General features: G+C 40.4%; 2 protein-coding genes across 18 annotated transcripts in view; both read left to right on the plus strand.

Moving 5' to 3' along the window:
* Positions 1-727: 727 nt before the first annotated feature.
* uchl3 (ubiquitin carboxyl-terminal esterase L3 (ubiquitin thiolesterase)) lies at positions 728-4,609 on the plus strand. Of its 2 annotated transcripts, XM_046403412.1 has the most exons (9): positions 728-882; positions 1,059-1,070; positions 1,920-2,048; positions 2,215-2,371; positions 2,799-2,884; positions 3,288-3,335; positions 3,460-3,535; positions 3,666-3,724; positions 3,810-4,609. In XM_046403412.1, the coding sequence occupies exons 1-9, from the start codon at positions 841-843 to the stop codon at positions 3,897-3,899; spliced, it is 699 nt and encodes a 232-aa protein (XP_046259368.1). In that variant the 5' UTR covers positions 728-840; the 3' UTR covers positions 3,900-4,609. The 2 variants fall into 2 exon arrangements, with proteins under 2 accessions (XP_046259368.1, XP_046259369.1); XM_046403413.1 differs by lacking the exons at positions 728-882; positions 1,059-1,070 and adding an exon at positions 1,091-1,256.
* A 942-nt stretch (positions 4,610-5,551) lies between these two features.
* lmo7a (LIM domain 7a) overlaps positions 5,552-23,504 on the plus strand; it is a 47,374-nt gene continuing 29,421 nt past the window's right edge. For 6 of the 16 annotated variants that reach the window (XM_046403324.1, XM_046403320.1, XM_046403325.1 and 3 more), the window contains exons 1-5: positions 5,747-6,064; positions 6,300-6,414; positions 12,823-12,893; positions 15,161-15,230; positions 19,698-19,804. In XM_046403324.1, coding sequence (XP_046259280.1) covers positions 6,346-6,414; positions 12,823-12,893; positions 15,161-15,230; positions 19,698-19,804 — 317 coding nt within the window. In that variant the 5' untranslated portion in view covers positions 5,747-6,064; positions 6,300-6,345. Of the gene's footprint in view, positions 5,680-5,741; positions 6,065-6,093; positions 6,415-12,822; positions 12,894-12,919; positions 12,966-15,160; positions 15,231-19,697; positions 19,805-23,504 lie in introns of those variants that run through there. The other 10 variants (XM_046403319.1, XM_046403326.1, XM_046403315.1 and 7 more) reach the window with 9 other exon arrangements.

Here is a 23,504-nt window from a genome sequence, read left to right on the forward strand (position 1 = left end):
GAGGAGTAAATATAGATAAAAAGAGAAAAAGAACTGATAAGTAACAGAATAAAAAAAACAATTTAGGTCAGTATTGCAAATTAAAATAATAGCGCACTACTTTCTACATTAAAGCAAAGGTCTGCTGTTTGAGAGAATAAATAGTACATTCTCACAAAGTGAAAGTCGTCTTCATGAACAATACAATAAAAGGTACTAACTCACAGTTTAATACACATGTGTTTTGTTTTCTCTTACACCCTAACCTAGACGCTATAAAACTTAATCTGAATTAAGTGCAACAGCACCTCCATCTTGCGGTCATATTCGGTCTACACTTTTGAATCGTACTGTTTCCATGATTTGGAGGCAATATTAATCATCATTATTATTACAGCAAAATGACCTTCAAAACAGATTACGAACATGGCGATCATCTGTACGCCAAACGAGATGTGCACTGGATAAGCTTCTGCTTAATAGAATGAACCACCACACTACTCCTGAGAATCAGTCTGTCTGAAACACGCCCATGACCCTGGAATGGTCCACTGTTGGACTGATGGTGTTACTCTTATATTCAAAACTCCTTAATTTTGCTCACAAGTACTCATGGCACGATTATTTTTTGGGGGGATACCATAATACGGTAAAATAAAACATATGATCTGTATATTTATGTCGCACAGTCCCGAGTGTGGGGCATTTATGGTTTATAAAGAAGAAACTACCCCTCCGTATTACCAAAATGTGAAGGTGTAATTTCCAGACGCGGAAGCGAGTTCCAGCTGTCAAACAGATTTTGGAAAATCAGTTTCAGCTCTCGGTGTAAAGGAAAATAATAACTGACGTTGTTTCAGAATGGACAGTCCACGCTGGTTACCTCTAGAGTCAAATCCTGAAGTATGTATTATGGATTCCATTTAAACCATACTGTCTTACTGTCATTCATTCATAGGCATGTGAGTGCTAGCTAACTTGTAGCTAGCAGAGAGAACAAAAGCTGAAGCCGGTGTGACTGTCTTACTAAACCCTAAAGCGGTTTGAATAATCAGTTTGTTTGTGTATTTTCGTTTCAGGTCATGACAAAGGTGAGTCTTTTCTTCGGATTTTACGTAACAGCAGGTGGGTCTGAATAGTCAGCGGCAAAGCGACTTGCAGAGGTACAAGGCCTACAGGGCGACGATGCTACATTCAGTGTAACGTTATCCTTAAGAGAATAAAAACGCAACAACGAAATAATGCAGGCCTACTACTGTCTGATGAACATAACGGCGGCAAGATTTACGACTTGAAATGGTTAAGATTCCTGAGATAAGTTACAATCAATAACCAGACTAATTGTTGGCTACTGTTGGAGAGTGGATGGTTTCTATACAAGGCAGCACATCTGTTTAATGTCATGCTAAAAGACACATATTGGATAAGTTGCATTGTACAAGTTCGCAGGAACTATGTCGTTTGGTACTGACTATGGGGAAAAGAGACAGTGTTTAACTGGTATATTTCAAATTAATGCATTTAAATTCAATGCAACCCCGTTCAGTCAGTATAAAGCAGGTTAGCTCAAAGTGGAAAATGTGAAATTTATCTAGAGGCAAGCATGCAAATTAATAAATTTGTAAGGAATTAATGTTTGCTTGGCTTTTAAAGGAACTTTCTCTTCAAGGAATTTCCTGGGTTTTTTCCCTGTAACAAGTAGTCTACAGTATATAGAAAACTTTCCAGAAAATTCTTTTCATTTCTGTGATTATGAACCTGTGAAAACATGTTTTTTTTCACACTTTAGATAGAAGACTGTTATTCATTCACAAGAATTAAAAAGTTTTAGTGTGTTGGCATGCATTGGCAGAACTTTTGACAGAATTTTTTTTCCAGATACCATCATGTCAGCTTTATGTCTTTTTAAACATACACATTTACTCTAAGCTTTTGTGTAGTTTGTCAATTGTTTGGGAATGAAGCCAACCTGGCAATTCGGAGATGTATATGGGCTGGATCCAGAGCTTCTCAGCATGGTACCAAGACCAGTATGTGCAGTGCTACTTCTGTTCCCAGTGACAGAGAAGGTACTTATTATTTTTGCCATACAATGAATTAACCTTATGTTCATGAAACTTAATGTCTCTGAAGTACACATGTTTTAACCAATAATTCCATAGAGATTCGTGTCTCTCCCATGAGACACAATATTGAACTAACAGTAACTAACCCCTCTGCCCTACTTCGGTCCAGTATGAGACATTTAAGCAAGAAGAGGAAGAGAGACTCAAGGATCAGCCACAGGAGGTCTCTCCTGACGTTTACTTCATTAAGCAAACTATTGGAAATGCCTGTGGAACAATAGGATTAATTCATGCCGTAGCAAACAACCAGCAACACCTGGACTTTGGTGAGTACTTCTTGTGGTCACATATGCAGTGGTATAGATGTGCAAGAACGTCATGTTTACAACATGAGAGGACAACTCGAGATGGTCATATGATTGCAGAGTTGATTGTGTGAGAGTTTAGAATTACTGGGAATTGACAGTATGACATCATATTATTAGTAAGTCCATTGAGCTGGGGTTTATTACATTTCAAGAATAAAAATAATGTTAATATGATTGCACAACAGGTAACATTCATTGTGTGTCTCTTTGTATCACTGAGTTTTTAGACCAGGAGGAGATGACATTTATCCTTTTAAAGCATTAACTCGTGATACATAATCTGCTATGTTCTGACATATCACCCAGCTTTAAACCAAAATACCGTACTTTGTTGCTCAAAGACAGTTTCCTCTAGATATTACTATATGTTGTCCTTTGTCCTCAGAGTCCAATTCTGCTCTTAAGAAGTTTCTTGAACAAACTGCTAAAATGAACCCTGAGGAAAGGGCTGCCTTCCTGGAAAAAGATGAGGTAAGAATACACTGAAAAGAAAATCTTCAATAAATGGCAACACATGTTATTTGTGGTTGTTAGTCAGATTCTCACAAAAAAATTAAGGTTTTGCAGTCATCGAATTGTTGGATACTTCTTGAAATTAGTAGGGGGACAGATGAAAAAAATGTTTTGGCCTCAGACCTTTATTAGTGTCGCTGCATCCTCATCAGTGGAAATAACCCTCAGTTTATCAGGTTATTATTTATATATTTAGTCTGTAAATGTGACATTTACAGTTTTAAGTAAAAGCTCTGTAGCTGTCATTTGTTGGATAATAATGGTGGCCTTGTGTCATATATTGCATAAACAATTTTTTTATTGTACTAGGGGCCATTGCTTACACTGTACATCACTGGCTCCTTTTCCTACTGTCTTTCAGAGTATACGTGTTACACATGAATCCAGTGCGCAGGAGGGACAGACTGAGGTTTGTATTAAGTTACGGGTGATCTGTGTTGTCTGACACAGATAACACCACTAGTTTTGTGTTGAACTTGAATGTTTTTAACTCCATACAACTTAATGTTTTTGTGATTTCTTTTCTGTTACAGGCCCCGAGTTTAGATGAAAAAGTGAATCTGCATTTTATAGCTTTTGTGAATGTCGGAGGACAGTTATATGAACTGGGTGAGTTAACCACTGCTGAAGTAAGCTAATATATAGAAAGTATTTAGTTGTATTTGTTCCACTGTTAATGCTAATTGCTTTAATTGCACATTTAGCTCTGATTTGAACGACACTGTCTTTATATACCTAGATGGGCGGAAGCCTTTTCCTGTTGTCCATGGAAAAACCTCAGAGGATACTTTCCTGGAGGTAAGACATACCAGAATAAAACAGATTGTCTTCTCAAGCTGAGTTGCAATCCCTCATTTTCCTCATGTGTTCGATTACGCTGCAGGATGCTGTAGAGGTTTGTAAGATCTTCATGGCTCGGGACCCTCAGGAGGTTCGTTTCACCATCATTGCCCTTTCCAAAGATTCATACTGAGGAAAGTCCCCCGAGATACCAGAAAAGGAAGGAAACATGACTGCCAAACATTCTCAAGTGCTGACTTAATTAATTCATTTTTTTTTCCCCAAAAGCATTTTAGTAAGTGTTGTGGTGAAAATAATAAAATGTCAGGGATATCATACTGAAGTCATGCCCCGTTGTTGTCATGCATCACTTACGAGCTTTGTGAAATTCCGAGTGAATTAGAGCGCTGCTGTGCCACTAAAAGTATTTCTTGTTGAGATCAAAATCTTCCAGCTCCTCACTGCTGAAACACCTCTAACCACACCGCACTAAAGTTTGTTTACATGGCATGTTCGGCTTCCAATTAAGAAATAATTTGACGAATTTTCCATGTTGTGGAGGGATCTCAACATTATCATCGTAATTATTATTACTTTTTTCTCTGGGTTTAATAGCACTTACTGTATGTAGTGATTTATTTTGGATCATATATCTAACAGACTGGTAGAAACCAGCTGAAGGGACTTGCCCTGCAAGGCTTTAATTTTAGTCACAGCTTTGAACAAAACAGATAGGCCTAATGCTGTCATATGCGTTGATGATGTTACGAAAAGCTTATCAATAAAACATCTCCTTTAAGTAAGGCCGACTGAAAAAGAAAGACTGTAAATCTGTGTGGAAGGTGCCTACCTTTTTGTAATAAGAATCAAAAATTCTGTCAAATAAAAGGCAAATTTATTAAACATTCTTTTGTGAATCTTCTCTGCAACACAAACATCTGAGTTAGTCAAAAATGTTCATCTGTTTACCTTTGCATAAATTAGATTGTGACAAGTTTATTGTCAAATATAATATTCTTGTACACTGATGTAGAAACTCAATCATGGGAAATTACTACTTAAATAGAAAATTGATAAACTCAGAAATCAGCCTTGATTGTGAAACGCATGCTCCACGCAATGTCTTTTATAAAATCTAAAAATATTTGTAAAAGTACATATTTCCTTTTTGTTTTTTGTTTTTTTCATCTAGACCTTAAAGGATAGCTTCACAATTTTTTGAAGTCTGTACATCCATGTTAACCATGTTGCCTTTAACAGGCTATTTTCAGTCTATTTAGTTCATTAGATTTGACTCAAAAGGTTGACTTTTACTCAGGATTTCTTAGTTAAGTCAAAGCCAGCCATGTGTGCTTAATTAAAGATGCATATATTTTAGGGGATACTCCTTAGAATAAAAAAAAATATGTATTCTATCACAAGTAATTCAAAATTTCAGTTCAAAAATGTATTATCAGCAAAACATCATTAAAGTGTCAATAGAAGCACTCCTTATGCAGAATGAGCTTTTCTCATTCTGTTATATTAATGACATCTGTGGATTAATATCATTATAATGTTGCTGGTCAAGGTTGAGGTTGAGCTCATTTTAACAACTCTATATAGAGATTACATTTGGTCAGATGATCACAGGTTTTCTCTCAATCTGAAAATAACTGTCACATAAATGTATCAGAGCAGCATGCATTTCCCAAGTATGAAGTACACTCAAGTACAAGTACCTAATAGTTGTACTGTAGTTGCTTTTCACTACTTCTTATACTTAAATCACAAATGAGTGGAGTGACATTTCGCACAGTTGCTTGTTTTTCAGGCCTTGCAGTGCAGCCTAACCGCCTCTGAGTGGCGTTACAGGAAAGCTGATGGTTTCGAAAGGAGAGACGAGCACCTTCAAGGGACAAACTTTTAGACATTTATCTGTTTGGTGCTCAGCGGTCCGCTGCCTTCACACTGACAGGTCCTGAGGAATTCTGGTAAGAGAATATTTTGCTGCTGGTTTTGATTTGCTGCGGTAGTGCATTACTGTGCGCTGACTGTACACGCAGCAGTGGAAAAATGTGGGATCAGAATAATCTCACACAGAGGGCAGAAAAAACAGCAAACTGGATCTTATGTTCACCTGGAAGCCGCTCAGGGACCAGTGGGTGGTCCTCGGACCTCACTTTGAAAGCCGTCCTGCCACCCCCTTCAACTCATGCATCTTAAAGTTGATGAACGGAGGATCTCTCAGCTCGGTCCCTCCATCCAAGACGACTTTTAGGACTCGTTTGATCGCTGCATAGATAGAGTAAACCGAGCGGTGCTTGAAAATATCCCCCCAAAAACACAAAGCCACAGGTGTGTCGGATGAAAGAACAGGTAAGTAGCGCCAGCAGCAGCGAGGTGATGCAAAGGGAATGCGTTAGTGTTACGCCTTGCATTCATGCACTGATGGGCCGGTGAAAATGAACAATAGGAGGCATATTTTTGACTGAGGAGTGTGATTAGAGATTTTTCTGGACTGACGAGTTTTGTTTTGTTTTTCTTTTAACGCGTTCATTGTGTCTGTCTGAACTGGCCCTCACTATCGCTGGACCTTTTTGCGGGACATGAGGAGCCGATTTGGCCCGCCGGTGCAGCTCGCGTAATAAGTTCGTGTGATGGAGTGGCGTGAGCAGTCCGCCGTCAGCTGCGACGAAGCCTACTTGGAGGCCCAGAGGTGGATCGAGGTGAGTAAATTAAACATTTAAAACCATCTCAACGCCCTTCTGTACACTCCCTGCTTACATGGCAGTTAAAGGCAAGGTGACCAAAAACGGTGGGACGTCAGTTTCTGTATGGCAGAATGAGAACAGCTGTTTCTGTGTGGATTTGTTAAGTTTAAAGACTCCAGTATAGTAGTATTAGACTGCTCTGAGTTTACTGAGAAAGGCTGTCATGACCCTACAGAGGTGTAAAGTTGAGTTTTACATTCAAGTGGACCACTCATTTAGAAGTATGTCGCTTTAGTTTATGGCTGAAAGCAGATCGGCACCTTAAAGCCCAACTGGAGCAGCAGATATGTGGAGGCATGTGTAACCTCTGACCTCCCGTCCCTAGCTGGTGAGATGGATGTCTATCATTTCACTCCTTAGATATGTTGTTGTCTCTCTGAGCATTAGCTATGTCCTCCCCTCTCTCTGATCCGGCTCTCTTTTCACAATACAGCTACCTGGATTTGACCCCATTCAATATTATTGTTTTCTCGCTGCCTCCTTTGTCAGATCTTGCCTGGACCCGCTCATCGGTTTTTGATGTCTACCTGGGTTGTGAAACTACACTTGAAAGCATGTAGTGAGAAGATGAGCAGAGCAGATCCAAGTCAACCCAGATTAATACACTTGACATAGAATGTAATACCTGTAGCCACACAGAGGATATTAAAATTGCCTTTTCAGTTGTTGGCAATGAGTCAAACACTAACCCGCATGTAGTGTTTCTGATAATTTATACAAAACAGAGGTTTCAGCAAGTAATTCATTTGCTGAGGCAGTTGTTATGTTTATAATCCCTTTCCAAGCACAATAGTAAAAATACAAAACAGCTACTAAAACCTTTCAAAGAAATGGCTCCCTTTTTATTTCCAAAAGGTGAAATTATCTGAAGTTTCCATCCAAATTCCTGCCAGACTCTCATTCTTTCTTCACACTTTACAAGCGGGTAAAATTATGTTTCCTCATCTTGCAAATTCTTCTCCCAGCAGGGTGGCGAGGAGCTGCCGCATGGCTGTAACTAAACAAATATTGTTCTGATTTTACGAGGGGTGAATCTGAATGCTTGTGATGTGACATCAGTGTCTCTCACACTTACACACTGGCCCATTGTAGTGGTGTAGCTTGTGCACTGTGGTGGGGGCATGATCTCAGGCTGGAGCAGGAAGTTGATGGAGGGCGAGCAGGAACAAGTTGTACAGGTTAAGGTATAGTCCATGGGTGTGTTATTTCTGCTGGATAGGTTCAATAGCAATCAAAAATCCAAATTCTGGCACGGGGCAAACCCTTTCCCTTCAAAGGGAAAGTTTTGCAGCTATTGAATTCAGCCACTGAATGATTAACAAGCTGCTTGGCTTCACAGCACTTTAAACAGAGGCATGTGTGCATGGCGAGGTTGGTGGTATTGTTAAAAACCTGACTAAATGGTCTGGAGCCTGTCACATGGACGCATTCCTGCATTAGCTGCCATGGCTGTGAACATAGTCCCGTCAGAGCTGGCCAGCTGTCAGCACAGGGCGCTGTGTCCTACAACCACAGGGCCCAGCAGAATAATAGAGGTCCTTGTTAATTCAATGGAGAGGCTGTAAGTGTGACTGTTAGGACCATCAAGACCAAGTGGCAGTGTTTGTGCAACTTACAAGGCAGGAGATCATGCATGTGACCTTCTGTAAACATAAACACAGTCTGTTGGGAATAATAATTAAGTTAGTTTTCGTTTAGCAATTTTGAAAAGCGTTTATTATTCGATTTTTTTTTTTCAGTGCTTTTTGTGGTTTAACCAGTGATGATATAGCAAATGTTGGTTGTTAAATTAATAAATCACAAGCATAGAGAGTGTCAGATACACTATGCCAGTTTTTTCTGTAACCTCTGTTGTTAAGGTTGTGATAGGCACATTTGTTTTCTGAGAGGAAGATGTTACCCAGAATACTCAGAATACCTCTTTAGATTAGGTTAAGTTTTTTGGTATAGCTTGTATAGCTTGTCAGCAGCCACTGATGTGCTTTAAGATCATGTAATAACACACACCATAGTCTGCATAAGCTTTGATTTGACTGCTCTGTTTTTTGTGTTTTTATGTGTGTGTGTGGCTGGTTGAAAGGGATCATGTTCCTCACACACTCTGGAACAAAGCAGCCAATCAAAGGTAACATAATCCTGTAGATTATTTGACGTTTTGTTCATTATGTAGTTGTTGCTGCCATGTAACACTAACCCAACTCCGAGCCTCTCTTGGGTTTTTTTTTGGTACACCTTGTGGGGGAAACGGTGAAACACGGTGCCACATTTGCAGTGATATTGCACATGCAATCAACAGTTAGTTTCATTATCATTTATTCTGATGATTAGAAAAATAGTGGAAAATGACCCCTTTTAATATCCCAAAACCTGAGAGGAAATCTTCAGATTGTTTTGTTCCATTAACAGTTAAACATAATCAATTTACAATCAAATAAAACAGAGGAAAGCAGCAAATTTACATGTTCGAGAGGTTGGAACCATATAAAGCTTTTGCTTCAAACATTTTGTCAGTTATCAAAACTGTTTCAGTTTAATTGCATGTTGATCAGTTAATCAATTTCACCTTCACTCAAGCTGAATGTTCCTCTCATGTGGCATATTTTGAAAGGGTTCGCCACACGTTCACCCTCATCACATAATAACAGATGTTCCAGCTAGTGTTACTGAGCGCACCAGATATATCAGGTTTTTGAGATTTCCGTCTGTGAGTCATTTGCTGCAGCCCCAATACGATGGAGACAAATGGAATTTTATTTGTGGTGTTGAGCAACAACTTTTTAAACAAATCCCATAGATAGATTTCACCTAAAATACACTAAGCTTAATGTAAAACAACCTCTGCACTTTTTCCTACCCAACTGTTGGGTCAATGTAATATAGCACCAGGATAAATTTTTGCAGGATGTAACCAGAAGTTCCACTGCTCACAACATAGAAACATTCAACTTAGAAACAGGCGTTGCTGTCAAATTTCAAATATTTTTTATATATTTTGGATGTGGATCAGTATCTCCAAAATTCAAAATAAAATTGTATTTTGAGTGAACCAAAAATGTAGTAAATTTGATCTAAAATTGTAAATATTTCCATCCATGATCCTTTCCTTAAACTTGTTTTTTTTGTTTGTTTGTTTGTTTGTTTTTTTCCCCACTTATATTTTCAGTAACTTGAGTTGATCCCGCAGCCAACACTCATGAATTGCCTTCTGTGACTTTTGTAGATGACGTTTTTCATGCCAAAAGCTGTGGGACTGAACCGATCATTAGTCACCTCGCTGCAGCACCATTCTGGGCCCTTGACTGTTTTGATAGAGAGCAATTAGACGGTAGGACGCAGGCATTCAGATGTACTCGTGTGAAGCAGGACCTCACACAAGCAGCCATTCACTGGCAGTTACATGTTGCTGTAGTTCTATTATCCTGACGTATTGATGCCGTCAATACTAATGGCCTCTGCAGTGGTATATTTTTCTTGAATCAGATCCCTGAAATTTTTGGATAATGTCCCAGTTGCCCTCTGGTGACCCATGCCCCTGTCCTCTGCAGAAGGCACAAAGAATTTTAGGAACAATTAGTGGTGGGGGGCTGCATCCACACAAACCTTGAATACTGATTTGCCTCAGCGCCCTGCATGAATAAACAATAGCTGTGGTCACGGACCCAAATACTCCTGGATTCCTCTGTGTTCTACCAGAACACCATTTGTGGTTCACTGCAATAATAACAATTGATTTCACGCATGTATCTGAATACTTTAAGAGCCTGTAATGAACTCTGAGAATCACACATCCTGTCTTTTAATGTGAGGCGTCATAGTCGTCATAAGACTCAGTTCTCCGGCACGTTCAGCAGCACATTCTTGAGGGCCACGTGGTTTTACAGGAAGGCAAGCTGTTTTTAAAAGTTGTGCCCCTGCTTTAAATCTCCAGCATTAAATCAGACTAGCAGTATGTTGCTGCAGATTAGACTTCTTATCCCACATGGCAGGTTCAACACTAGAGAGAGGGCACAGCAGGATGGATCTGAGTGGAGTTAATACCTCTAATGATGACCACCGAGAAGAGAGAACTAGTCTGTTACAGCCAGCTTAGAGCCAGGTTCAGTGCCAGGGCAGGTCCCACCTTCCTCACATGGATAGGGAGATAATATCTTAATCATCCCATTCATTCCGTTTGGCTGATGTAATTTTCTTACTTTGATGTTTTCTCAACCAAGATTTCACATTCTCTCATCAAACGTCTTAAGTAAGCACCAGGGAATCCCAAAAAATCCACCTGTATTGTTTGTTTGTATACGAATCCCAGGAATCCCAGCTGCTGCTGCCACATAACAGCAGGGGTCAGGATTTCATGTGTAAGTGCAAGTGCAGCGCCTTACTGATCGTACACTGTGCTGTAAATTTTGTCTGCTTTGTCTGTGAATGCATTGGATTCTTGTTTTGTGTTGTCAGTGTCTGGTTCACAAAGGAAGAATGGGCCAAGTCCTCCATATGTTTAGTAAATATAACAATAGCTTGATCACATTGTGCAGACACAAACAGACTGCAGACGAACGCTGTCCTTAAACTTAAATCTTACTCATCTTTTATAACATGGTCTAACTGTCTTGGAATGAAGGGTATTTAAAGCCTTGGCTGTCTCATGTTACCCAGGGTGTGGTCTGAGGTGTGACACAGTTTTGTTTAAAAAGAATAATAGTCTCCTCCAGTCAGTCTGTCTAATTACTCCAGTTTCTCCTGCCATCCTCAAAGTGACAGCCTGTACTTAGCTATGCCAGCTATCGTCCCAGCTTTTGTGCCTTTCGCCTTTAAAAAAGAAGGGACAAAAGCCTTGGAACCTGAGACCTGTTTGACTTGTTTGCCTTGTGCCTGAGTGTGTGTGTATACACTTTGGTGAATGCTGGCTATCTTACCATACTGTACAGGATATGCACAGTGTAATATGTGTGTGCTCATCTGCTCTGTTGGTCGATTTGTATTGATTAATTCCCCAGCATCAAAGTCATGACAGTATGAAGGTTATGAATAGTCCTGAAATAATGTTTGTGGTGACGTTGCAATGTACTGCATTATACAGAGAGGTGTGTCTGTAATTTAGCCTACAGTCATAGATACATGAGGTGGACAAAATAATAGATAAACTTGTCATAATGCAATACAATTCAACAGCACAACAACCTGCAAAATGATTACCGGTATACAGTCATAGTGCCACAATGTTTTGTGTATTACTCAATTCCTCTCGCAGCAATTATTACTGAGTTAATTCTGCAACAAAATATGACAACAATGTGGCCGCCAGCGTAGTCATAAGCTCAGCCAAAAAGGTTAGGTTTTCGGCCCAGTTTGTTTGTTCATGGGATCATTTAGCAGGATATTTCACAAACTGGTTTCAGTGAAATATGTTAGAAAGTTAGGCCATGGGCCAAGGAACAAGTGATTAGTGTTTGGTACAGATCCAGAGCCAGGATATTTTCAAAAGTTTCCCTGACATTGCTAGGCATTTTAAGCCTTTTGGTTTTTATTTGAAGCACTGCACTGCCTAGAATACAAGAATCCTGTGCATCCATGTGTAATTATCCACAATTATGTATTTTGATGCAAATCCAGATACAGATTGAACATTTTCCAAAATCACAAATATAGTGGATTGTGCAGCAATGCAAGATATATACACTCCAGTTGTTTTCTAATTACTCATTTGTGTTACTTTTAGCATCTCAGGTGGTGATTGGTCACATCATTGATGTTGGAAACAAAACAGGAATCTCTAAGGAGTGGCCATCAACACGACTTTGATGTCCCATAACAGAAACGAAAGCAGTTATTGCCTTTTAGAGGAAATACATATTTCAATTTGTAGAAACTGTAGATCTGAATATGTGCATGTATTTAAACTGCGTATCATGCATGCAGTGTGTGGATGTTTGCCTGCATAATGACTCTTGGTGTTCCTGCAGCGGTGGTTTGAGATCATGGGAAAGGCATGAGGCCATAACACAGTGCTGTGTTTCCTTCAGCGCTCCAGATGCTCCCATAGCCTTGTGGCTTGGGCTGCCTGGCTCCACCACAGTTTTAACACAGCTCTCCCATTTACCAGCGGCTTTTAGCATTAAATCGAGAAGAGCGGAACCACTCGAGAGCTCTCAAGGGATACCTGAAGAACTGTGCTCAACTCTGTCCCAGAGACACTATAGGAGCTCAGGAGGAAATACCTCTGACTTCCTCTGCTACTGTTCTCAACATCCTACCTTTCTTCTCCAGTCTCCCCACCCAACCACACACACACACTAACCCCCGCCTCTTCTCCTCACCCAGCCCCTCTCGCTATTTCCCTCACCGTTTTTGTATCCCTTTTTTTTCCAGGCAGTAACCAAGAAAAAATTTGGGAGCAACGACTTCCGATCAGCGCTGGAGAATGGCGTTCTGTTGTGTGAGTAAGTACTCTGCTTTTCCCAGGCAGCATTCATATGGAAGCCGTCTGCTCTCCTCCAGGTCTGCAGTCCAATGTAAGTGTTACTGATATTTCCCAGGCAGACCCCCTGCCGGGTCACTGTTTGTTTGTCAGCCACATAAAGTGAGCCAGTGTTTCGAGGCAGCACAACAGAGGCTGTGTTATGTAGTTCTTTTCAGTGTCAGATCTGCCCTCTGTGCTCTTATTTTAGAACATGAAGTGTGATTTGTTTAAGAGGGGTTGTGTTGCCTGTTTGACAGATGTTCTGTGGATGGGCTGAGTGCCATCCTTACTTTTAATAAGAGCTGTGAGAAGCTGTGTAGTGAATGGAAAGGCTCCAGCTGAAACCACATGGGACAGTCGGGGCATCCTGCTTTCTCATTAGCCCGGGGTGCATCAGGAGTTTTGATGAGTTAGAGGAACAAATTTATCTATGCTGAATTGGCTTTTGCAGTGATTCACCCACTGCTCTTCTTAGAGTTGTGGACTTGTGGCTTTTCTCAGATCAGAGATGTGTATATGTGAGAGTCATCATCATGCCCCTGCATGCATGTGTATGTGGGCAGTCCTGGTGGATGGACACAGTGATTTGATTTGCATGAATCAGCGGGAAGCTGTAATTACCAGCAGCCCATGCCGAATCTTCCAAACCTCTATTGGCATCGGTTCAAAGAAGAAGCCCCTCGTTGTGCTGATTTGATCCTGACTCCGCTGTTTGCTCACTCTCACAGAACAACAGAGACACTTTCATTCAGAGGGCTTTTGCTGTTTTCTCAGCATGAGGAAGAGGAAGGCAGATTAAATCACTGTCACTTAGAAGCGTCCATTTCTATTGTGTTGTGGTTATCACAACTGCTTGGAAAGGAATGTTTAGTGTGGGTCGCACACATGATTACATCCTACTTGGCTTACACTGTGTGCTATCTGATGAAATCATCACAGCTTTCTATTGTTTCACTACTAAAGAACTAACAAACCCAGATTCCTTTTGCATTCTTTCTGTTCATCTATTGTCAACCTGTGCAAAGTCTTACAACCCCAAAACAATTATTATACAATTATTTTATTTCCACATTGAGACATTATAGACAAAACACATGACTGATGTTGCATAAACTACCCAACAGTTTATACTTTTTTGTGCATTTATAATAATAATCCAGTAACATGTGGTAATATAACATCCTGAGGAGACATTCTGCAAAGTACTATCATACTATTAATGCTTTCAGTTAGATGTGAAACTAAATAAAAATGCCAAACATTTGACTGTTCCAGTTTCTCAGACGGGAGCATTTGCTGCTGCTGTTACTTCTTTTACCTTGTAGTAAATTGAATAACTTCAGGTTTTGCACTTTCATTTGACAAAGTAAGACATTTGATGGTCTGAGCTCTAGAGAATTGTGACAGGCCTTTTTCACTGTTTTTTTTTACACCATGGATGTCTATTTGATAAGATTTTGCTCCAGGGTCCCCCATCTGATAAGAATTTTTACTGTTAGTTTAGTTTTAGATTTCTTGCAAAACGTCCATGAAACGCATGACCAAACCGGTTTTATATTGTCATTCTTTTACTTACAGACTGAATTATAGCCAAAATTAATGATTCTCCTTTTTTGCTGGTGAACCCCTGGTGCCTCTTCAGGGACCCCTGGGTGAAAACCACTGGAATAGATTAAACAACTGATCATGAAAATAATAAATAGATTAATCAATAATGAAAATGATTATTGGTGCTACCTGCTGTACCTCTAACATTAAACTATTACACTGAGGTTCTACTACTTTCACTTTAGTAGAAAATCTGAATTCACATTCAAGTTTGGATTTTTTATTAATTTTGTTATTATGGGGATTTTGAATTTATTTTTACCTCCTGAGCTTAAGAACCTCTTCCTTAACCTTTTAAATAACACCAGAAACATATTGTCATCCATCAAAAACATTAAGCTTTTCTGAGCTTTTCCTGATATGTGGTGAGTCAAGGTTTGTTTAGGGTTGCTGCAGTAGAAGATGGCATGCTGTGGGAGCAGAGGACCCGGTGTGTTTACATCAGGGTGCAGCACTGGCCATTTACTAAACTAGAGCCAGGTGGTCACCATTAAACAAAGTTGTAAACACACAGCACCAAGACTTTGCAACACTTTTTGTTCATTCCTTGCTTGTTAGACCAATCCAGTCAGTGACCAAGTGCTTTCACTTACTCTGTGCCTTTCCCTGATTTTCTCCCTCTCCTTCTTTTGCTCACAGTCTGATAAACAAGATCAAGCCTGGTGTTATCAAGAGGGTTAACAGGCTGCCCACACCTATTGCTGGACTGGTAAGTCTTCTTACTGTTTTATTCAGCTTAAATGTGGTTTCATATGATGTTGCATGTTCATTTGCTTTTGAAGATATCTGGACACAAATTATTTTCTTCATCCACACTTTTATCTCTTATTTTATCTGTTATTGTTTTGTGTTGGGATAATGGCTGATGTGTATCGTGTGTGTTAAGATGTGAGTGGAAGCAGCACAAGCAGCAGCAGTCGAACTGATTGGTGACAGGTCTTATGCACTGCTGCCAATGAGGGAGAGGTGTTTGCCTCAGTGACTTGTCGCTCCTCATATCCATCCACACTAATAAGTTCAGTGAAGGCTGAGCTGCTTGAAAGGCCACCAGCCGCATTTGAGCACACCCTAAATATGATGTCTGCCATGCTTGAGGCTGTGTTCAATCAAAATCATCCGAGACAAAAAGTCTTTGTGCTGGTATGATAATTAGGTTTTTGATTGAGTGACAGCAGGTCAGGAGGGGGCAGAATTCAGTTTACGTAATAACCTGTTATCGAATCAGTGTTTCTAAGTCTCTTCCTTTTTAGGCCTGGCAACATCTTCAAATATAAGAATCTTATCATCGACGTCTTTTGGTCCACAGTGGCTCTGGTGGAGTAAGCGTTTTGGGAGTGTCTGCACACAAGTGCTCGGGAAGTAGAGGGTTGAAAATCCTACCTTAAACCCATCCCTCACAAAGCTCTCTCTTGTGGGAGTAATTGAGTCCAGCTGTCTGGAGGAATTAAAGAGAACCCCAACCCTAACCCAGGCATCCTGAATGTCTGTCAGTGGACCCAATAACACTCAGCATGTTTGGCAAGACAATGGCAAGTCTGCGGTGGAAGAAACAGTCTGGCACTCAAGCTGGATGTAAACAGTAAACATGGTCTTTGCAGTACTATCACACAGTGAATGTGTGTTAGGACATAAATCAAATTCCCTGCTGGTTTGTTTTGGACTGTTTGTAATGTAACTGGCTGGACACCTGCTGAGGTAATGAGGTAAAACATCTCGTCCATCAGTAGCACTAGCATGGTATTTCCGAGACTTGGACACGAACCTGAAACCACCTGATCATAAATTCTCCAGCAAATGTGAACGCTCCTGGTTGCCCCGCGGCTATCAGTTACTCCCAACCACATGGAGAAAAGTGGAGAGCTCTCCAAACAAACGTTACTCACTCTCACTCTGCTGTGAGAATAACTTTTGTCCCAAAGTAGTCAAGTGGTGCTATTAAGAGAGTCCTCTATCTCTCATCTCTACAAATAGTAACACTTGTGCTCTTTAAGTGTTGCAATTAAGTGTTTGAAATTGGGTTTTAGCTCTGTGAAATAATTTAATTATTAAACGTGTATGTTTAGTCACTTGGCATGTGAATGAGAAATCCAGTGGGACAAAAAACAATAATGTTGTTGGGTATTTTCTAGGTTTGTAATGTAGATACAGTGTAACTTTAATGGCTGCTGAATGAAAGGCTCTTTGCAAACACGCCTCATTAACACTCAAATATGAACATTTTCTGTTATTATCGGTCGCTTAGTTTTACTATCTGAAAAGATTTCAGCACTCAAATCGATACCAGCCTTCAGCTCTGGAAGGATTAAAAAGTCCAGGAAAGGAAGGGGGAGTGAGGGGAACGGAAATCTCTGGTTTTGTGGAATATTTAGCAACGTTGGCTCCAGACTCGGGCCTTTTCCTTGGCTTCACTTGTGTCCAAGGGAATGTTTCCCATGTCAGCATACTCCTCTGCCTGTTGCTGAGCACTCAGTGAGCTGCGGGTTTGGGTCGACACCCTGGTTCGGGCCTGGTTCTGCTTTTACCAGCGCTGGGCAGGAAGTGGACAGTTGTGCGGTAGGGCAGCAGGCTTCTTGAGGAGAGGCTCGCTGGGCCAAATCCAGAGCGTTAAAGATGACCCAATCGGCCTCTGCCCACCATAAATACACTGTAATCCACATGGTGCTGGATGTTCCTGCCTACACCAACTCCCTGGGGAGTTGAGGTAACAGTGGGAGGAGGTAAATGGACATTTTCAGTGGCCCTGGGGGTGTCTTTACTCATCTAAATCTTGTGTAATCATCTGTGCAATGACAGGCATTTGAACATGTTTTGTTACTGTGTTTGTGTTGTATGGGTGCATGTTATGACTGGATCTGACTGTTGGTCCAAAAAGGTCTTTTGTTGGACCTTAGTCAAGAGAGGCAGCATTTCAAGTATTCCATCTCCTCTCTGTTTATTGTCACAGCACTTGAAAATGTGTAGCCTGATATTTTAACCATAGCTTTGCTTGGTGCTTGAAGCACTGCCAAGGGTCAGTTGAGGGTAATTGTAGCACATGCATATCTTAGACAAAGACTATGGTGGAGGAAATACAGCGACCACAATGTGACCAGCTGGGACAAAGATCTTTTTATACCGAATCAGGCAACTTTTGAGTCAAATCTTTCTGCTTCTTGGTGTGAAGTGCTTAAATCGGGGTCCTCCAGTCTGCATGAGAGGATTAGAGGCTGCTGGATGGGTACAGCATATTTAGCAGGATTATGTGCAGGCACAAGTCAGCATAACATTCCTTCAACATCATTATCTCTGCGTGTTCTGGGACTGATTGTTAGAAGAGCTTTTAGTGTGTTCATAATTCTCTTTGAGCTTAAATGCCACTCAGAATTAAGTGATATTAATTGTTCTTTTTTTTAAATGTTGTGGTTTAAGGTGAGCTTTTGCTTCACATGTAGAAGACCGCAGCCTAAAGTGGGAGATCCTTTGTGAGATTTTCATCTAGATTGAGGCAGAACTCTCTCAGAATATAAAAATCATATCTAGAGCTAGACTGATTATTCTGCGCAGATCGATCAGAGCTTATTGCAGATATTTTGGTATCAGTGTTTATGCTGATTGATAAAGAACAAGAAATTATTTTGCAGAAATGGCAGACATTATGTTGAAGTTGCATAGTCTGTCCACTAGAGAGCAATGACAAGCATTGTCAAAATAAAAGTAAAACAGAATAAAATTAAAAATTTCGCACAGTAGATATTGTGGTCATAATTCTTGTCAGTGTGAGATGTGGATGTAAAAGAATCTGACTATTGGCCAGAATATTATGAACTAGTTTTTCTAAAATATAAAAAAACTGATATCCGTATCAGTCAGGCTAGAATCATATCCAGCATGGCGTACATGTATTTGAAAGTTGCATGTAATGCTGTTTGTGCTGTCTTTACAGCTAGCATGCTTACGTGAGGCGAGGTAGGCAAGATGTCGCATGTGCTTTGTTGTTTCTGAAAGTACACGCTGTACTCAATGAAGCCATAACTTTAGTGTCACTGAAAAATGTACATGTGAGCTGTGTTACATGGATAAATGATGAGACAAAAGAAGGTCTTAGTAACTGAATGAAACAATGCAACAAAAAGCAAAAACTTTTAAAAATTTTAAACCTATGTGGGGGTTGTTTGATCCTTGGCCTGTGTGGGCTCAGTGTCCTGGTAAGGGACAAGTAAAACTGTTAGCAAGGGATTCCTGCAGAGAGAGGTCAGCTCTCTCTCCTACCATTTGTTAATAAGCATGTTTGCTATTTAAATATAGAACAAGCTACCCCTTAATTATTCCAGCCCATGCTAAAGCCATGTGTCATTACATGAAACCCTCTTGGGCAGTGCCGTCCCAATGGGAAATGAAGACTTACAAACAAGACACTTGGGATTACAACTGGAAAAGTCATAACCCCGGAAAGGACTGGTGGTTTTGTGGCTGAAGATTTGTTTGAGATGTGATGTGTGTGTACTTGAGATGAAATGTGTATATATTTATCTGGCAATATGTCTTTATGCTATCTTTAATTACACTCAAACATCTGCGGAAATCATGTGCAAACTTTATGTATTATAAATTGATGGACATAATGTGATAGGGGGAGGAACTGTTCTTCCACTCTGACGCCCTCTCGCTTCAGGAAAAATTTTGTGAGTTTCTGTCACCCAACCTCATGTTTCATAGCAACCAAATGTCTCCAAAATACTCACTGATTTCACAGGTATTCATAAGGAAAGGGCTTGGCAGGGAGGGGAGGGACAGTTTCAGGGTGTGAAAAGAAGTGTGTGACAAGACTCATGTTCCTGTGTGTGTCACTTTTTGCGCTTGCATGGCCAGTTGGGTGGGACTTGTGTACAGCTCTGATGTCATCCTTCCTGGTTTGGGCTTTGTCCCCACCCTAACCCAGCCCACAGGTAGCTTTGCTGCTGTCAGTCATCTCATGTCACGCAGCCTCTCCCCTGTGCATGTGTGTTTGTGTGTGTTCTGCACTGGGTCGCTTCTTATTTGCTACACACATGCTCCTCCCAGTCCGTCTCTGTTCTCTGGTGATATGAACTTTGGAAGCAATGAGTTGTCAGCTGTGTCCCTGCCAGAGAATTCTTGAGTGATTATTCTTTGCCTCTGAAGGTAGACAGCCTTCATCCCTGCTTTGTTCTTTGTCCAGGACAACCTTAACGTCTTCCTCAAGGCCTGCGGCAAGCTTGGACTAAAGGAAGCGCAGCTCTTTCACCCCGGAGATCTTCAGGACTTATCCACAAGAGTTACAGTCAAGTAAGTTCTGATCTTGCAAGCTTTGTAAAGTATTGGCACTGCTGTGACATTTTGATACCCGTGCTTGTCCTGTAAGAGACAAACTCTTTGACTCTTCCCTGCATGAACCAGTTATCAGCTTCTGTTTATGCTTGCATTAATGTGGGTAGAAAGGATGGACGTTTAATGTGACTTTGACACTTCACAGTATTTCCGAGCACATGTCCCCTCATGTGAGGCATGATTCAAGCTGCAGTTGAAAAAGGTCAGCGCTATTTTCAGTACATGTTTGTATTCTTGTGTTAGGAAGCACCTGTTTATGCGTTTTTTAAAATGATGGAAGCACCTGATGAAACCACACGGGCAAGAAGAAGAACCCAGAAAGTGCTCTCCAGCATGTCTGGTACTCAGAGCTGATTGAAAAATATCAAACTAGTTTATTTCTTTTTGTTGCAGGTCTAGCAAATCATGACCTCAGCCACAAAACATTAGGCGTGAAAGTACTTGTTTCCTGACAGGTCCAGATTGTACATCATAAGGATTTTTTCTTCCGATGGTGTGTAGAGGAGGACAAAAATTCAAGACAGTTACATTGTTTATTATTATTCAGTTTTCCACAGTTGATCTTGTGTGAGTTGCGTGCCAGGCAGAGATGTGTGCGGTATGTTGAACAACCTGTTCAGTTTTTACACAGGTGTGCCTTCAGGAGGGAAACCATGACAGTCTCTCAGCACTGCTGTGCAAGCACAAAGTAAAGTGCTTCAGCAGCAATATATGCAGCCCTCAATAGCAAATGCATCACTTTAGGTGGCAAAATAATGGTAGGTGATGCAGTTGTGAGCTCTTTCAAATTTTTCTATTTCAGTTAGTGTTGTCTTTTAGTTGTGGAATTAATCTCAGTTTGGATGTTTCCTTAAGATGTTGCCTCAGCCTCCACGAACATGTTTCCCATGATCCACCCAGGACTCCTGTCAGTCATTCTTCATTAACTGACAATAGTGTCGAAACCAGTCTTGACAAAGACGTGCACAGAGACAGATGTACTGTACACACATAGAATTATGAACTCTAACTAAACAAATCTGCCCACGTTTTGTCAAGACACGCCCTTTCCCAACGGCAGGAGACAGACTGTCCTAAGATACACTCATATCATTCGCTGAATGTCTAGTTCAGTGTCATAAATAAAGAGATAATTCTTTCATGGGTCATATTCCCTGTGTTTTATTTTATTTCCCTCATTCATAACCTTTGTGCACAATACTGACAGTAAAGAACAAGTAAACTTTATTACCAAATATATGGCATATTTAAGCTGCATTTAAAGCATTTGGAAATCATGTTTTGCAGATCAGGTCACAGTCCCTCTGGTCTGTTAGAGCTGAGTGTACTACTCAGCTCTTTGCTAAATGCTGCTGCCTGCATGCGGGGGTTTGGTCAGGAAGGCCCGGCTATCCTATTTTTAGGACCTGGTCACTTTGACAGGCAGGATAGATTGGAATGGTATCAGGACTCAGAAGAAGAGCTTTTAATAGTGTGTTGTCTCCTCCCAATACATTCTCCCCCAGAGTACACCTGTGTGTGTGTGTGTGTGTGTGTGTGTGTGTGTGTGCATGCACACGTGAAAGTTTGAGTGTGATTTGCAGTTGTGATTGTGATTGTCGGTTCAGTCAAAGGAAAATGTATCAGTATTGTTCAGTGTGTTGGATTGCTGTTGTAGCTACAGTTGAGTACACTGTAGCTCACTGTAGCACACTGTACTCATTTTTTAGATCAGCCAGTAACTGCTCCATGTTTCGTACAGGAGTCAGTCTTGATGAACGACTTCTTACAGTCACTCTTCTTCTTAAATACAGCATATTTTTTAAGGGTCATGTGTTCTTTTTGCTAAAAAATTTATATGAATTAATATAATACTCCAGCTGCAGTATTTTTAACCTATACGGAGAGAAACATGAGGAGTTAATCCCAAACGAGGCCACAGCCATCAACCAGTGGTTTTGTTTCACTTATCAGAGCCTAGGCAAATGAGCCAGAGAGAGGGGAGAGAGAAAGTTGTCTCTATCAGCTGTCCTTGCTCCTGGTGTGTGTCCAACCTCCACTCCCTTAAACCCAGTCTGACAGGTGCTTTGCTCAGCTTTCCTGTTCTGTTTCAACAGCAATATGCTTGTTATCCTGTTGGTGCTCTACGTTTGCTTTCACCTACCATTTTTCTTAGTGAAACTCTCAGGACTCGGCTTAATTTAATTTTTTGTCTTTGTCATTGCATTTTATTGATTTTATTTTTTCACAAACATTCTTGATTGGCAGATTATTCACTTATAATCAACCATTAGTTGCAGTTCTCATATGCACTAATTTGTAAGGTGCTACACATCTAAAGTGATTTATTGATTGATTTAAAAAAAAAAATGATGCAATGCCAGTGCATTGAAAAACAAACCTCTCATTCAGTTTTTGAACTGACATGCTTTATAGTTATTAGCAAGACCAGTGTCTATTCGTCTGAAGCTGGAGTATGCTGGATGAAGCAATGTCTGCTGCACAGTTTAATTTGACACTAGTCTGTATTGTCATGACAGCCATAAAAGGTTATTGGGTGTCTATTTTGACCTTTGAGCTTTGCAGTCCTCGTAGTATCAGCCTTACCACTGCCTGGAATGCATATTGCTCTATTGCCTGCCACTGTGAAACCTGCTTTCTGATAAAGGCGTTTATCAGTTACAAACACATTCAGTATCAAAATTATTAAATAATATGGCAAACTGTTGTGAGATATACAGACTGATAGTAAGAGGAGTGTGCTACTAAGTGACGAATTCTGCAAGATTTTCTTATCGTCCATGTGTCAGCTATTACAACCAAGTTACGCTCCACACTCAAATATCCACAGGTGTAAAACTGACCAGACCGAATGTGATTCGTCATTGTGACTCCTTAGTTACTTTAGAGTCATTTCCTAACAGCTGCCCAGGAAATGAGGGAATTCAAGAGCTGCAGATGAATCATGGCATCTGAATGTGCTCTCCTTGAATTCACCCCATAGCTGCCATGTGGAAATTCAGCAGTAAGGAGTCAAGGTTGAACAAGGATGATGATGCTGAGCTGACACTAAGGCAAATTCAAGGAGATGCTAGAGTTTTCCCTGATGACAGTAAATGTCAGCTGATTACTTTACATTATGAATGCTTTAACAAGTGTAATTTATCACAGAGCTACTTAAATAGAATTTGACATATAGTATGCAGTTATCATACTCTAACATTACACACTGTGCTATGTCGTGCTGTGCTGAGTGACTCGGTTTATTTCAGTGTACATATCTAGTGTATGGCATAGTTTAAGAGGAATTAAAGTGTATATACACACACACACACCACCCGCCCCCCCCCACCCCGGCCACACACATATCCGCAAGGTAACATTCGGCATCACGTATTTTAAGTACTTTAAGTAGATAGAATAATAAATAATAATAAATTCTAATACCAGTGTTTATATTGCCTTGTATATATATTTTATATATGCCACTTTTTATTTTGCTATTTTTAACATTTTGTTTAGCTTGTTGTGTGTATTGCTGCTGCTGAACTGCAATTTCCCAGCCTGGGATCAATAAAGTATATCTATCTATCTATCTATCTATCTAATGATAATGTGATGAACCTAGAGAGTTATCACCTGAACCTGCAGCTCCCCTCATGTTTTCAAAGCTTTATAG

Source organism: Scatophagus argus, chromosome 11 (genome assembly GCF_020382885.2).
Source record: "Scatophagus argus isolate fScaArg1 chromosome 11, fScaArg1.pri, whole genome shotgun sequence".
In the NCBI taxonomy this organism is placed as follows: domain Eukaryota; kingdom Metazoa; phylum Chordata; class Actinopteri; family Scatophagidae; genus Scatophagus; species Scatophagus argus.

Excerpts from the sequence above, each read along its gene's own strand:
- uchl3 (XM_046403412.1), top strand. The coding sequence starts at position 841 with ATGGACAGTCCACGCTGGTTACCTCTAGAGTCAAATCCTGAA. Across the intron at positions 2,885-3,287 it reads CCTTCCTGGAAAAAGATGAG|AGTATACGTGTTACACATGA; the intron begins GTAAGAATACAC and ends ACTGTCTTTCAG. Across the intron at positions 3,336-3,459 it reads CGCAGGAGGGACAGACTGAG|GCCCCGAGTTTAGATGAAAA; the intron begins GTTTGTATTAAG and ends TTTCTGTTACAG.